Source organism: Aedes albopictus, chromosome 3 (assembly GCF_035046485.1).
Source record: "Aedes albopictus strain Foshan chromosome 3, AalbF5, whole genome shotgun sequence".
In the NCBI taxonomy this organism is placed as follows: Eukaryota; Metazoa; Arthropoda; class Insecta; order Diptera; family Culicidae; genus Aedes; species Aedes albopictus.
In genome coordinates, this window is record NC_085138.1 from 360,097,983 (window position 1) to 360,110,183 (window position 12,201).

At 42.9% G+C, this 12,201-nt stretch overlaps 1 protein-coding gene across 1 annotated transcript; it reads left to right on the plus strand.

Annotated features, from left to right (window-relative positions):
* The first annotated feature begins 5,536 nt into the window (after window positions 1–5,536).
* Window positions 5,537–11,998, plus strand: LOC134289486 (uncharacterized). The gene is made up of 2 exons (XM_062855360.1): window positions 5,537–5,924; window positions 5,980–11,998. Exon 2 carries the CDS (start codon window positions 6,077–6,079, stop codon window positions 11,996–11,998), a length of 5,922 nt encoding a protein of 1,973 aa, XP_062711344.1. The 5' UTR covers window positions 5,537–5,924; window positions 5,980–6,076.
* Window positions 11,999–12,201: the final 203 nt, after the last annotated feature.

The window sequence follows — 12,201 nt, forward strand, 5'->3', positions numbered from 1 at the left end:
TAATTGAATGGCGTCAAATGAATCGTTGTTACAATAAAAATACAATAATATTTGTTGTTGTTTGTAAGCAGTTTCCGCTTTTGAAAATCCATAAAATTTATATTTTCCGCTAACATTTATATCCAGCATTTACGAGCACTAACGGCCGCCAGAATGATATGCACATTTTAGGATAAGAATCAAACACTCTGATGTCTGTCTGGTATGTATTGCTTGGCAGCTGTTGATAAGATCTATCTTCAATCTTTTCAAATAACTGCCAAATATCACAAGTCAGACCTCAGGTCGTATGATCCATACCATAAATCGTTCACAATTCATGTGGCCATTAGTATCTGTAAATGCTGGGGAAAAATGTTAACAAGAAATATGAATTCTCTGGTTTTTCAAAGGCGAAATCTGTTTACATAACAACAAATATTATTGCATGTTTATTTTAGCATCGGTTCAATTGACCCCATTAAACTAATTGTATTTGTATTGTGATCAATGATAGTTTACTATTTACTAGATTCCTTTAATTGGAAAACATTAGAAAAATCATTGTTCATCTTTTTCTTGTCGTAACATCCTCACTTGGCTAAAACCTGATTTTCAGCTAGTTTTCTATAAGTACTTCCTCAGTTATTCATTGAGAGCTTCCTCTGCCAACACGGTTTGACGTCTGTCAGTCGTTGAAGCTTAAGCGAAACATCTATTGTATTCAAATTTATTATGCCTCTCAAGAAAAATCAGAATATGGCGATTATCTGCCTCTTTCTTTTGATATCAGCGCGACAGTCACTAATCATAACAGCGTCACCAGATTTAAAAGTATATAATTCCACTATATGGGGTTTGCCAGCAAGAACACTCATTCCACTGAGCTACTCTTGCCGTTCGTCACAAATACATTCGAAAACATCTGTCACTTCGCGAAACCCACGTGCTTTTGTTTTTGGCGGGAACACTTTTTCTTCTGTTTTGCCTTGCGACTGTCATGCGGCGGTATGCCTTGCGAGCGTACGACCGCCGCAGGACTCTAATAAAAGATAAGCGCGACAATAAAACGAAAACTATAAAAAATATGTCAAGTGATTTTGTATTTGATTATACATACAAACATGATTCAACCAACAATAATATTTATTGTTATTTATTTGTTACGAATTGTTTTTAAGTGTAATTGACAAATAAACTCTTTTTTAATAAGAAGTCCATGAGAACTTTGCAGGTACTTTTGCAACTATTTAAAAAAAACTTAAATTAATTTTTACTGATAGTAACTTAAAATTATTATAGAACTATTGAAAAACAATCGAATCAATTAATCACTAATAAAGCTAATGTTCACTTATTGTACGAACTATATGGGTTTGAATTCTATTGTAAAAAGTAACAATATATCTACTATGTGTTTTATTGTGAACAATAAAACCAGTCATATGTTAATAATATTTACCATGTGATGAATGGTAATTTTTTATCCGGGGTTACTTGAGTTTTTTTTTCATTGTCAAATATTTGACCCTGTGTACACAGGGTCAAATATTTGACAAGGAAAGAACTCAAGAAACAACATCAGTTTGACACTAATGAAAATTCGATCGAGTCAAACAAGATGTTTGAGCATTGGTTTGTTTTTGGACAAATATTTGACCCTGTGTACTATCAGCTTAAGTATCATCAGATTTCAGCGGAAATCATCCAACTCCTTTTGGATGTCAAGACTTTTTTTCCTTCCGCTTGGTGCATCAATCAATATCAAACCGTCCGGACATTTTTTTTTAGACATGGTACCCGATACGCCATTCTTGAAAAGTACTCCGCTTCGCTGTTTAGAACAGAATCGACGCACCGAAATCCCCCTACGCGATTTTGGGCACAAACGAGCGTTCTTGCAGTGCTGTCGCGCATTATTGCAGTTTTGACAGTGCCGTCGTTGGCTTCGCGCCAGAAATTCCCACTCGCGGGTTTGTTTTCATGTGTTTCTCGCTCGACTTGGTGGTGGTTCGAACTTTTCTAGCTGAGCTCTCTAAAATTGTTGAAATTTTCCTGTGAAATTCGAATTATTCCTTGGAAATTGTTGTGGAAAATGTTGTGCAAGTAAAGAACGCACCGAAATCTAGTGAAGAATTGCGAAATAGAGCCAGTTGTTGAGGAGTTAGTTGATTGCTAAGTTTGACGATTCTAGAGCCATCGGAAGTGCGCAACAAGTCATCAGCACTTAACTTGAAGCAAACAGAATTGAGTTTTAAGCAAGTTTTTCCATCAAATGAGATAAAAAGTGATTGAATTTTGTGAACAATGCTATCATAAAGTGCGTAGGCCTAATTTGCCGAAAAAGGATTCTTGTTTTGTAAAGCAACGAAAAGCGCGGGTTCTTCCATTCTCGCTCTTGTGCCGGATCAGATTTCCTATTGGACTCGGAAATAGGCGAGGACACACCACTACTGCTGCATTTTAGGTACGTAATCTATTTTTTCTCCGTGTTATTTTTATCCTTTTGCCGAGTGAGTGAATGAGTCGAATGAGTCACTCACTTGCGGATGTTTTGGTTTGGCGAAGGGTTGCCAGTTGTGCAAATTGCATATGCATCAAAACAAAGTTATTTAAACTTGATTGGAATGCAATACAATTGGGTTGTTTAGTGAATTAAATATTGCCATTTTCTTTAGCTTAATCGAAAGAGCTCATTTTTCTGAGTATAAGGTGATTTTATTGCGTCCCGATTCATTTGTTTTGATGGTTAAATAAACAAAACAGTTTTAATTTCCGTGGCTAGAATGACAGTTCAATCGATGAAGTGACAGTTCGCCCCGAACAAAAAATTTTCCCCATACAAACTTTAAATGCATTTTAAAAATAGTTCCCGGGCACCGAAAATGATGAAATTTTGGATTTCGACTAATTTTTGGACGGAGATTCCGATTATGCAATAATCAGGATACCCCTAAAGAACCCAATTCTAGATTGAGTTTAAATAAGGGCGAAAGTAACATGAGCGAGTTCTCTTCATCGACTCTCTCTTCTTCAAATTAAAGTGACAAGATGCAAGTATTGTTGCACTTTTTTGTCATAAATCGCTAGATTGCAATGCAAGTGTAAAAAAGTTCGATTGAATTTGCATCTTGTAACTTTAATTTGCACAAGAGAGAGTCGATGAAGAGAACTCTCTCATATTACTTTCGCCCTTATTTAAACTCAATCTAGAATTATGATAATGAGCATGAGCATGAGCATAGATGACCGCACAATTCGTAGTTGCTACTCCGTGATTGACTAGAGCAATCGAAATTGCACAAGGAACCAATGAATAGGGCTTGGGACTAGCTTACTATTCAGGCCGAACATTTCAAATAGTCCTAACTGACATTTAATAAAATCGGAGAAAATGCGACTCGAAAGTAGTAATGATAAACTTAAATTCCAATTAAAACCAAGATGTTTTATGTAAACTTGGTTTACTTATAGGGAGGAAAATCTATCGTAGAGTTCGGAAAAGATGTTTATTTTGTACTTTTTCTACATTTTTCCATGTTTTTAAATAGATTTTTCACATAGGACCTTATGCATTTACTAATGCAGATGCAGTTAGGACCTATCAAATTGGACTGTTTCATACGATCGGTGTCACTTAGGACTTTGGGAAATTGATATTAAAAATAAATTTTATGCACTTAAAAAATGTAACAGAATGATTTTTACGCTTAATATGTATGATAAATCATTCATCAGATGAAGGTAGCTTCAGTCTTCAATTTTCTTGGAAAAAATCTTTGGTGTCGGTCGGGACATGTGCAAGCTTTATATTATACTAGCTGTCCTGGCAAACGTCGTACTGCCTGCCTACTGTGTTTTTTACGTGCAGCTCGATAGGGACGTTCCCCGCAAGGTCATTTGTATGGGAGCCCCCGTTCCTGAGACCGTAGAGGTCTCATACCAAGCTAAGAACCTTTCCCGGCCCCAACAGCACCCACATACAAAGTTTCACACCGATCGATTCAGTAGTTTCTGAATGCGTAGCGGTCAGACAGACAGACAAACAGAAATTAATTTATATATATATAGACTAGGCCTGTCCAGCTTTTCAAAAATGGTCTCTGATTCTCAAGTCCACCCCCATATTTTGATTGAAATCCTAAAAGAAGTAACTGGTCAAAATTTCAGCCAAATCCATTGAAATTAAGAGGTGCATCAAATAAATTTTGTGTTTTTCGACTATTTTTGAACTTCAAAAAATCATAACTACACTAAAACGTGTCAAAACTTAATTCTTTCGGCAGAAATTGAAAGCTATACTTGTCTGCTACAACTTCTCTGAACAACGTGTGCCAATAAAATCGAAGGAAACATGTGTAATTATCACATTTGTAATCAGAAAAACCTTAAAAAGTTGATTTTTTGATAGATTTCGTTCTGGAACACCCTAATATACTTCATAAGTTGGGTTTTTCAAAACGGCATCATATTCTCCAATATTTTTGGTTATTTGCTTCTTTGACACCAATGCTGTAGGAGTTGAGCAAAAATTACTAAAATTCGTGAAAGTCAAATGTGGCCTAAAAACTAGCTTTTTGGAGGTAATCACGTTGTGGCGCGAAATTGTACTGAACCTAGTAGCTTTGCTTCCTAGTAGTTTGCCTTGACTACCCCCTACCACGGGTGATAATAAACAAGCGCGATGACAGGTGTTGGCTATCATATCAGTGCTGACGCGATGCCACTTTTTGCGCGCCAAAGCGTGATTGTACCCGCAAAGCTAGTTTTTAGGCCACATTTGCAGGGCTTGGCTGAATGAATAAGTGAACATGAACATACAATTATCGTTCCCAAAAACGTTCGTGAGTATACATGCCTCACGAGGAATAAATTTTACGGCACCCCGTGAATATTGATTCCTAACTGAACAGAGCAGCAGTGAACGAACCAAACGACGAACGAAAAATACAACACAAAGAAGTTGAAGATTGCTTGTCCCATGCCACAATGCTGCTGAGCTGCACCTATTTATTGGAAACGACGGCGTCGAATATTCTGGTGTGTGTTTGTTTATCGCCGTGAAGCAACACATGCGTTCTCGCTCTTACATGTGGCTTGGATATATCTGTCTCTGTTGCTGATAGTGTGTACGTTTGGTTCGTTCATTTCGCAACAAGCAAAGGAGAGTGGAACTGGCATTCCTCGCTTCGGCCAGCCCCGACGAGTGATAAACATTCATCGCCGCGGTTGGTCGTGAATATACTTCAGCATGAGGCATTCGCACCCACCGGTGGACTTGAGTGTTGTTTAGTTGCTTCTGCCGTGCTTCGTGAGGCAAGCGATGTGCGATGGTGTGCAGTCCAGGAGAGCGAACGAAAAATGTGATTCAAAGCAGCGTGAAAACTAGCAATTCGTTCATTTTTGAATGAATCTTCCAAGCTCTGCACATTTGGCTTTCACCAATTTTAGTGATTTTTGCTCAACTCCTACAGCATTGGTGCCAGAGAAGCAAATAACCAAAAACATTGGAGAATATGATGCCGTTTTGAAAAATCCAACTTATTACGTATGTTATGGCAACACTGACAACGACGGTCCTGCAATCGACTCTAGTCTGCATGATGTGGAAACGTCAATCAAAAAGTAAACAGCTGTTGCAAGGTCGTGAATCAGCAAATTATTCTTTACGGTGATTATATTACTTTGTGAAATTGATTATATTACGTTGTGAGATTATAATTAATCTTAAATTTACAGCCTCTAATCTAAATTCCTAATAAGCGTGAATTCATCTATACCTATATTAGCTAGTGTTTAATCCTAAAAATTGTAAGTGCTGGAATCGAATTTTGCCTATGTTACATGCTAATGAATTGAAAAATTTATAGAAACTAGAAAACACCAATAGCCAGCCTAGTGGGAAAACGATCGCTCTCCACTATCCTAATAAGTACACCAAATTTGTATGTAGTAAGTAGAAATTGTAAAAACTCGCTCTAAAATAAACTCCCATTTCAGCTAAAAGCATTCACACTCAAACCACACAGTGTTGCTATTTGGAGTTGGTGACATAACCCAACATATCTTTTAGAAATTTGTTCGGGTATCGATAGTAATGTCAGATCGTGAGAAATCCCCTAGAAACTGCCAGTCCTGTTCACGGAGGGACTCAGCAGAGAGTGAGATGGTGCAGTGCAAATCCTGCAAACTCTGGGAGCATTTCGGATGCGCCGGTGTCGACGAACAGATTCGCCGGGCTGATGCCACGTACATCTGTGAGCGATGTGCACTACCAGGGGTTTCCAACGACGACCATCTCAACGTCCCCTTCGTCGAATCACGCTCCAAAGGAATGAAGGCAGGTTCAAAGGCGAGTTCCAAGGGCGGCTCGAAAAAAGGAAAGAAAATTCTCGACCCAACCGGCAGCGTGACGTCAAGCGTGCGGGTGGCAATGCTAGCGGAACAGCTGAAGCTCGTCGAAGAACAACAAGTCTTGGAGGAACAGGAACTGAAGGAACAAGAAGAGATTAAAAAACGCCTTCTGGAAGAAGAAGAACGTCAGTTGGAGGAGAAGAAAAGGCTCGCAGAGGAGTCCAAACAGATCCGTGAGCGTAAGTTGCAGGACGAACTAGAAGCAAAACGGAAACAACAGCAAGTAAGGAGAGAGTCATTCGAAAAGCGTCAAGAGATCATCAGACAAATGGCCGAAGCGAGCAGCAGAAGTGGATCGATTGTGAGCTCCGGCCAAAAAGTTCGTAATTGGCTGAATGAACAAGGTACTGGAAGATCTGAGGGGAATAATGTTGGAGAAGTTATTGGTCCCAACATCAACCGGATTCCCGAAGACCCGTTGGAAGTACTTAATCAGACGCGACAGTCTGTGGCACGGAATCTCGCAAACACGCAACCGCCTCTACCTGAAACACGGAATCCTGCTATACCGTTACCGTCACCCGCACCCATACCTACACACTCAGGTCGTATGCTATCTCAGGAGCAGATCGCGGCGAGGCAGGTTCTTGGAAAGGATCTTCCAAACTTCGACGGAAACCCAGAGGATTGGCCGGTCTTCATAAGTAACTATGAACAATCAACGACCACCTGCGGATACTCGGATGCTGAGAACCTTGTCCGACTCCAACGATCGCTCAAAGGAAATGCTCTAGAGTCAGTGAAGAGCCGTCTACTCCTGCCGGCTAGTGTGCCACACGTAATACAAACCCTGCGTACCCTTTTCGGCAGACCGGAGTTGCTCATTAGGTCGATGTTGAACAAAATTCATCACATTCCACCACCTAGACACGACCGCCTAGAAACGCTGATGCACTTTGGTCTGGCAGTGCAGAATCTGGTAGACCATTTAAAAGCAGCAAACCAATACACCCACCTAATGAACCCGATGCTCATGCAGGAGCTGGTGGAAAAACTACCCGGATCACTTCGTTTAGATTGGGCTGTTTTCAAAAATAAATATCAAACTGCTACGCTGGAGACTTTCGGGGAATTCATGTCGGGGTTGGTGACGGCGGCTAGTGAAGTATCTTTCACACTTCCGGGGGCTTACTCGAGCCAGAAACATGCCACTGCAACGGACTCGCGGAGCGGAAAACAAAAGACTGGAAACACCGGAATACTTCAAGCTCACTCGACAGACGATCAACACCTCATTCAGGATGACAATACCACCCCACGCTTCAAATACGAGAAGCCATGTCTTGCTTGTGGTCGAGCAGGGCACAGGGTCGCCGAATGTCAGCAGTTCAACGGAGCAAGCGTTGACGAGCGTTGGGAGTTAGTGCAAAAGAAAGGGCTCTGCCGAACGTGTCTAAACAGCCACGGTAAATGGCCATGTCGGTCTTGGAGCGGATGTGCAGTGGAGGGATGTCGTCAAAGGCATCATACGCTTCTTCATTCTACTACACCATTGGAAAACGTGAATATCTCGCCCAGTCACGTCACATCCGGTGGATTTGAATGGCCACTTTTTCGCATCGTTCCAGTGGTATTATATGGCCGTAATTCTTCCCAGACGATCTACGCCTTTATAGATGAGGGCTCGTCGTACACTCTGCTTGAAGACTCAGTAGCGAAGCGACTGGGTGTTAGTGGTACGGTAGAACCGTTGACACTGAAGTGGACAGGCGATGTAACTCGGGTCGAAGCAAAATCACAGATTGTACAATTCGATATATCCGGCAAACGCGTTAATTCTCGCTATACTATTACCCATGCTCGCACCGTGGACCGTTTGGTCCTGCCAACCCAAACCATGGAATATAAGGATCTTGCACGTCGTTTCCCGCACCTACGTGGATTGCCAATCGAAGACTACGAGTTAATTCAGCCAAAAATACTCATTGGACTCGATAATCTCAGGTTGGCCGTCCCACTGAAGCTACGAGAAGGTGGGCCGCTGGACCCTATCGGCGCAAAATGCCGGTTAGGATGGAGCGTATACGGTTGTGTTCCGAATCAAGCAGCTCATTCGTCGGTCGTGGGGTTTCATGTGAAAGCATCATCTGATTCAGACCAAGAAATCAATGACCTTCTGCGCGACTATTTCACCTTGGACAATGTTGGTGTCATCGACCAAAGCAATCTTATCGAATCGGAGGACGAGAAACGCGCTGGTCTGCTGCTGAAAGAGACCACTCAACGTACGCTATCAGGCACGAACTTCGAAACTGGTCTACTATGGAGGACCGGTAAACCGAACTTTCCAGACAGTTACCCCATGGCCTTGCGACGTTTAGAATCGCTAGAACGTCGGCTCAAACGTGATCCCAGTTTGCAGGAGTCTGTTCGAGATCAAATAGCGGATTATGAGCGCAAAGGTTATACTCACCGGGCTAGTCTGACAGAACTAACGTCGGTGGAATCAAGCCACGTATGGTATCTACCACTGGGTGTTGTTACCAATCCTAGAAAACCAGGCAAAGTACGGCTGATCTGGGACGCAGCCGCAAAAGTTGGAAACACCTCTTTCAATTCCCAACTTCTCAAAGGTCCAGATCTGCTGACTCCTCTCCCAAAGGTTTTGTACCAATTTCGACAATATCCAGTGGCGGTGACCGGTGACATAATGGAAATGTTTCACCAGATTAAGATTCGCAGTCCAGATTGCCAGTCTCAACGTTTCCTGTACCGAGAGAATACGATGGACATCCCTAAGATCTACGTGATGGACGTAGCAACCTTCGGTTCAACCTGCTCCCCGGCGTCGGCACAATACGTGAAGAACCTCAACGCAGAAGAGAACGCCGCAGAATACCCTCGAGCAGCGGAGGCCATTGTAAAAAGGCACTACGTTGACGACTATTTAGATAGTTTCAAGTCGATTTCGGAGGCAGTAAGTGTTGTAAACGAAGTGAAATTGGTACACGCTAAAGGCGGATTCACCCTCCGTCGATTTCTGTCCAACGTACCAGAGGTCTTGCAAGGTATTGGGGAGGAGTTGCAGACCGAAATGAAGGACCTAGATCTTGAGCGAGCAGGTAAGATTGAATCGGTTTTGGGAATGAAGTGGGTTCCAGATTCGGACATTTTCATCTATACTTTCGGCGCCCGAGAAGACATCCTTAAAATCCTGCACACTGATCACGTTCCTTCAAAGCGAGAAGTTGCCAGGGTAGTGATGAGTTTGTTCGATCCACTCGGGCTCATCTCCTACCTCCTGGTTCATGGAAAAGTCCTAATTCAAGAGCTTTGGGCGAAAGGAACTGATTGGGACCAACAAATTCCCCAAGACACGAATATGCGCTGGCGACAGTGGGCAGACTCGTTAAAGCAACTGGATCGGCTCCGCATACCACGATGCTACTTCCCCTCTAACCATCCACCTAGTTTCATCCGTCTACAAATTCATTTGTTTGTAGATGCTAGCGATTCAGCATATGCAGCGGTTGTATACTTCCGGCTGCAGACCGAACAAGACACGCAAGTGGCGCTTGTCGGTGCCAAAACCAAGGTGGCTCCACTGAAGGCTTTATCGATACCAAGGCTTGAACTTAAGGCAGCTGTTCTTGGTACCCGTCTGTTAGAAACAATTCAAAATCAACACACGTATCCAGTAAGCCAACGCTTTTGTTGGACCGATGCAAACACCGTCCTGGCATGGATTCGTGCTACTGATCATCGCCGTTACCACAAATTCGTCGCTGTTCGAGTGGGAGAGATTTTGTCGTCCACGCAACAGTCAGAATGGCACTGGGTTCCATCAAAAATGAACGTTGCGGACCTGGCCACCAAATGGAACAGTGATCCACAAGCAATGACCGTCGGTCCATGGTTTCACGGACCGTCCTTTCTATTTGAACCCGAATCACACTGGCCCAAGCAAAAAGAAACCACCTCAACAGAAGTGGAACTTCGTCCTGCTCACTGCAACTTAGCTCACTTCTCATCAAGTTTTTTGCTTGACAAAATCAACAAGTGGTGCAAACTGCTACGTGTATCTGCCTACGTGTTTCGTTGGATCGATAACCTCCGAAGGCGTAGAAACGGCGAGAATCTGGAACTCGGTCCAATCACCTGCGATGAACTTCACAACGCCGAAGAAGCCCTGCTCAAGATGGCTCAAAACGAATGTTATGCAGAGGAAATTTCTACCCTTAGTAAAACGCAGGGTCCACCAGAGATGCGGCATCCTACTGTAAGCAAGTCCAGTACCATCTATAAGAAGTATCCATTCCTGGACGATTCGGGAGTTCTGCGTAGTCGGGGACGAATCGGCGCCGCACCGTATGCTTCTTTCGATGCTAAGTTTCCCATAATACTCCCAAAACGACACACGATTACCTTTCTAATTGTTGATTGTTATCATCGGCGTTTACGACACGCCAATCGTGAAACCGTGTTCAATGAGATCCGCCAACGTTACGAAATACCCACACTTCGTCGGCTACTGGACAAGGTTCAACGAGCTTGCGCGCTTTGCCGCATTGCGAAAGCTAACCCAAGGCCGCCGGTCATGGCATCGCTTCCTGAAATGCGTTTGACGGCTTTCATTCAACCCTTCACGTATACGGGTGTGGACTATTTCGGTCCAATCTTGGTAAAGTTGGGCAGGAGCAACGTGAAGCGCTGGGTGGCGCTCTTCACCTGCCTTACCGTCAGAGCGGTACACATGGAAGTAGTACATTCACTAAGCACTATTTCATGCATCATGGCTGTTCAACGATTTGTGGCTCGTCGCGGACATCCAAGAGAGTTCTGGTCCGATAATGCCACGTGCTTTCAAGGTACTAGTAACGAACTAGAAGCGCACAACCGAGCTTTGGTCGAAAAGTTCACTACCTCTCAATGCTCATGGAAGTTTATACCCCCTTCGACTCCCCACATGGGGGGTGCGTGGGAGAGACTTGTTCGTTCAGTGAAAGTAGCTATCGGAGCTGTTCTGGAGAGTTCACGCAAGCCTGACGATGAAGTGTTGGAAACTATACTCATTGAAGCAGAAGGGATGATAAACTCGAGGCCGCTCACTTATATACCACTTGAGTCAGCCGATCAGGAAGCATTGACGCCTAATCATTTTCTGCTGGGCAACTCATCTGGAGCAAAATTTCTTCCCAACGGCCCACTGGATGATCACGTGAACCTTAGAAAAAGTTGGAACATGGCAAGATGCATTGCAGATGAATTTTGGCGTAGGTGGCTCAAAGAGTATCTACCAATGATTACTCGTAGATGCAAATGGTTTGAGGATGTGAAGGACTTGCAAGTAGGCGATTTAGTACTGCTGATTGACGGAAAGACGAGGAATCAATGGGTTCGAGGACTGGTTGAAGAGATCTACCCCGGGCGAGACGGCAGAGTACGGCAAGCGCTAGTACGGACATCGTCGGGAATTGTGCGTAGATCAGCAGTGAAGCTGGCTGTATTAGACGTCAAAGAGAATAGTAAACCTGCCGTCGGTTCAACTGAAGTTCTAAACCCTCACCAAGGTTTACGGGCGGGGGTATGTTATGGCAACACTGACAACGACGGTCCTGCAATCGACTCTAGTCTGCATGATGTGGAAACGTCAATCAAAAAGTAAACAGCTGTTGCAAGGTCGTGAATCAGCAAATTATTCTTTACGGTGATTATATTACTTTGTGAAATTGATTATATTACGTTGTGAGATTATAATTAATCTTAAATTTACAGCCTCTAATCTAAATTCCTAATAAGCGTGAATTCATCTATACCTATATTAGCTAGTGTTTAATCCTAAAAATTGTAAGTGCTGGAATCGAATTT

Bases quoted from the DNA above. Each gene is read 5' to 3' on its own strand.
- LOC134289486 (XM_062855360.1), top strand. From the start codon at position 6,077: ATGTCAGATCGTGAGAAATCCCCTAGAAACTGCCAGTCCTGTTCACGG.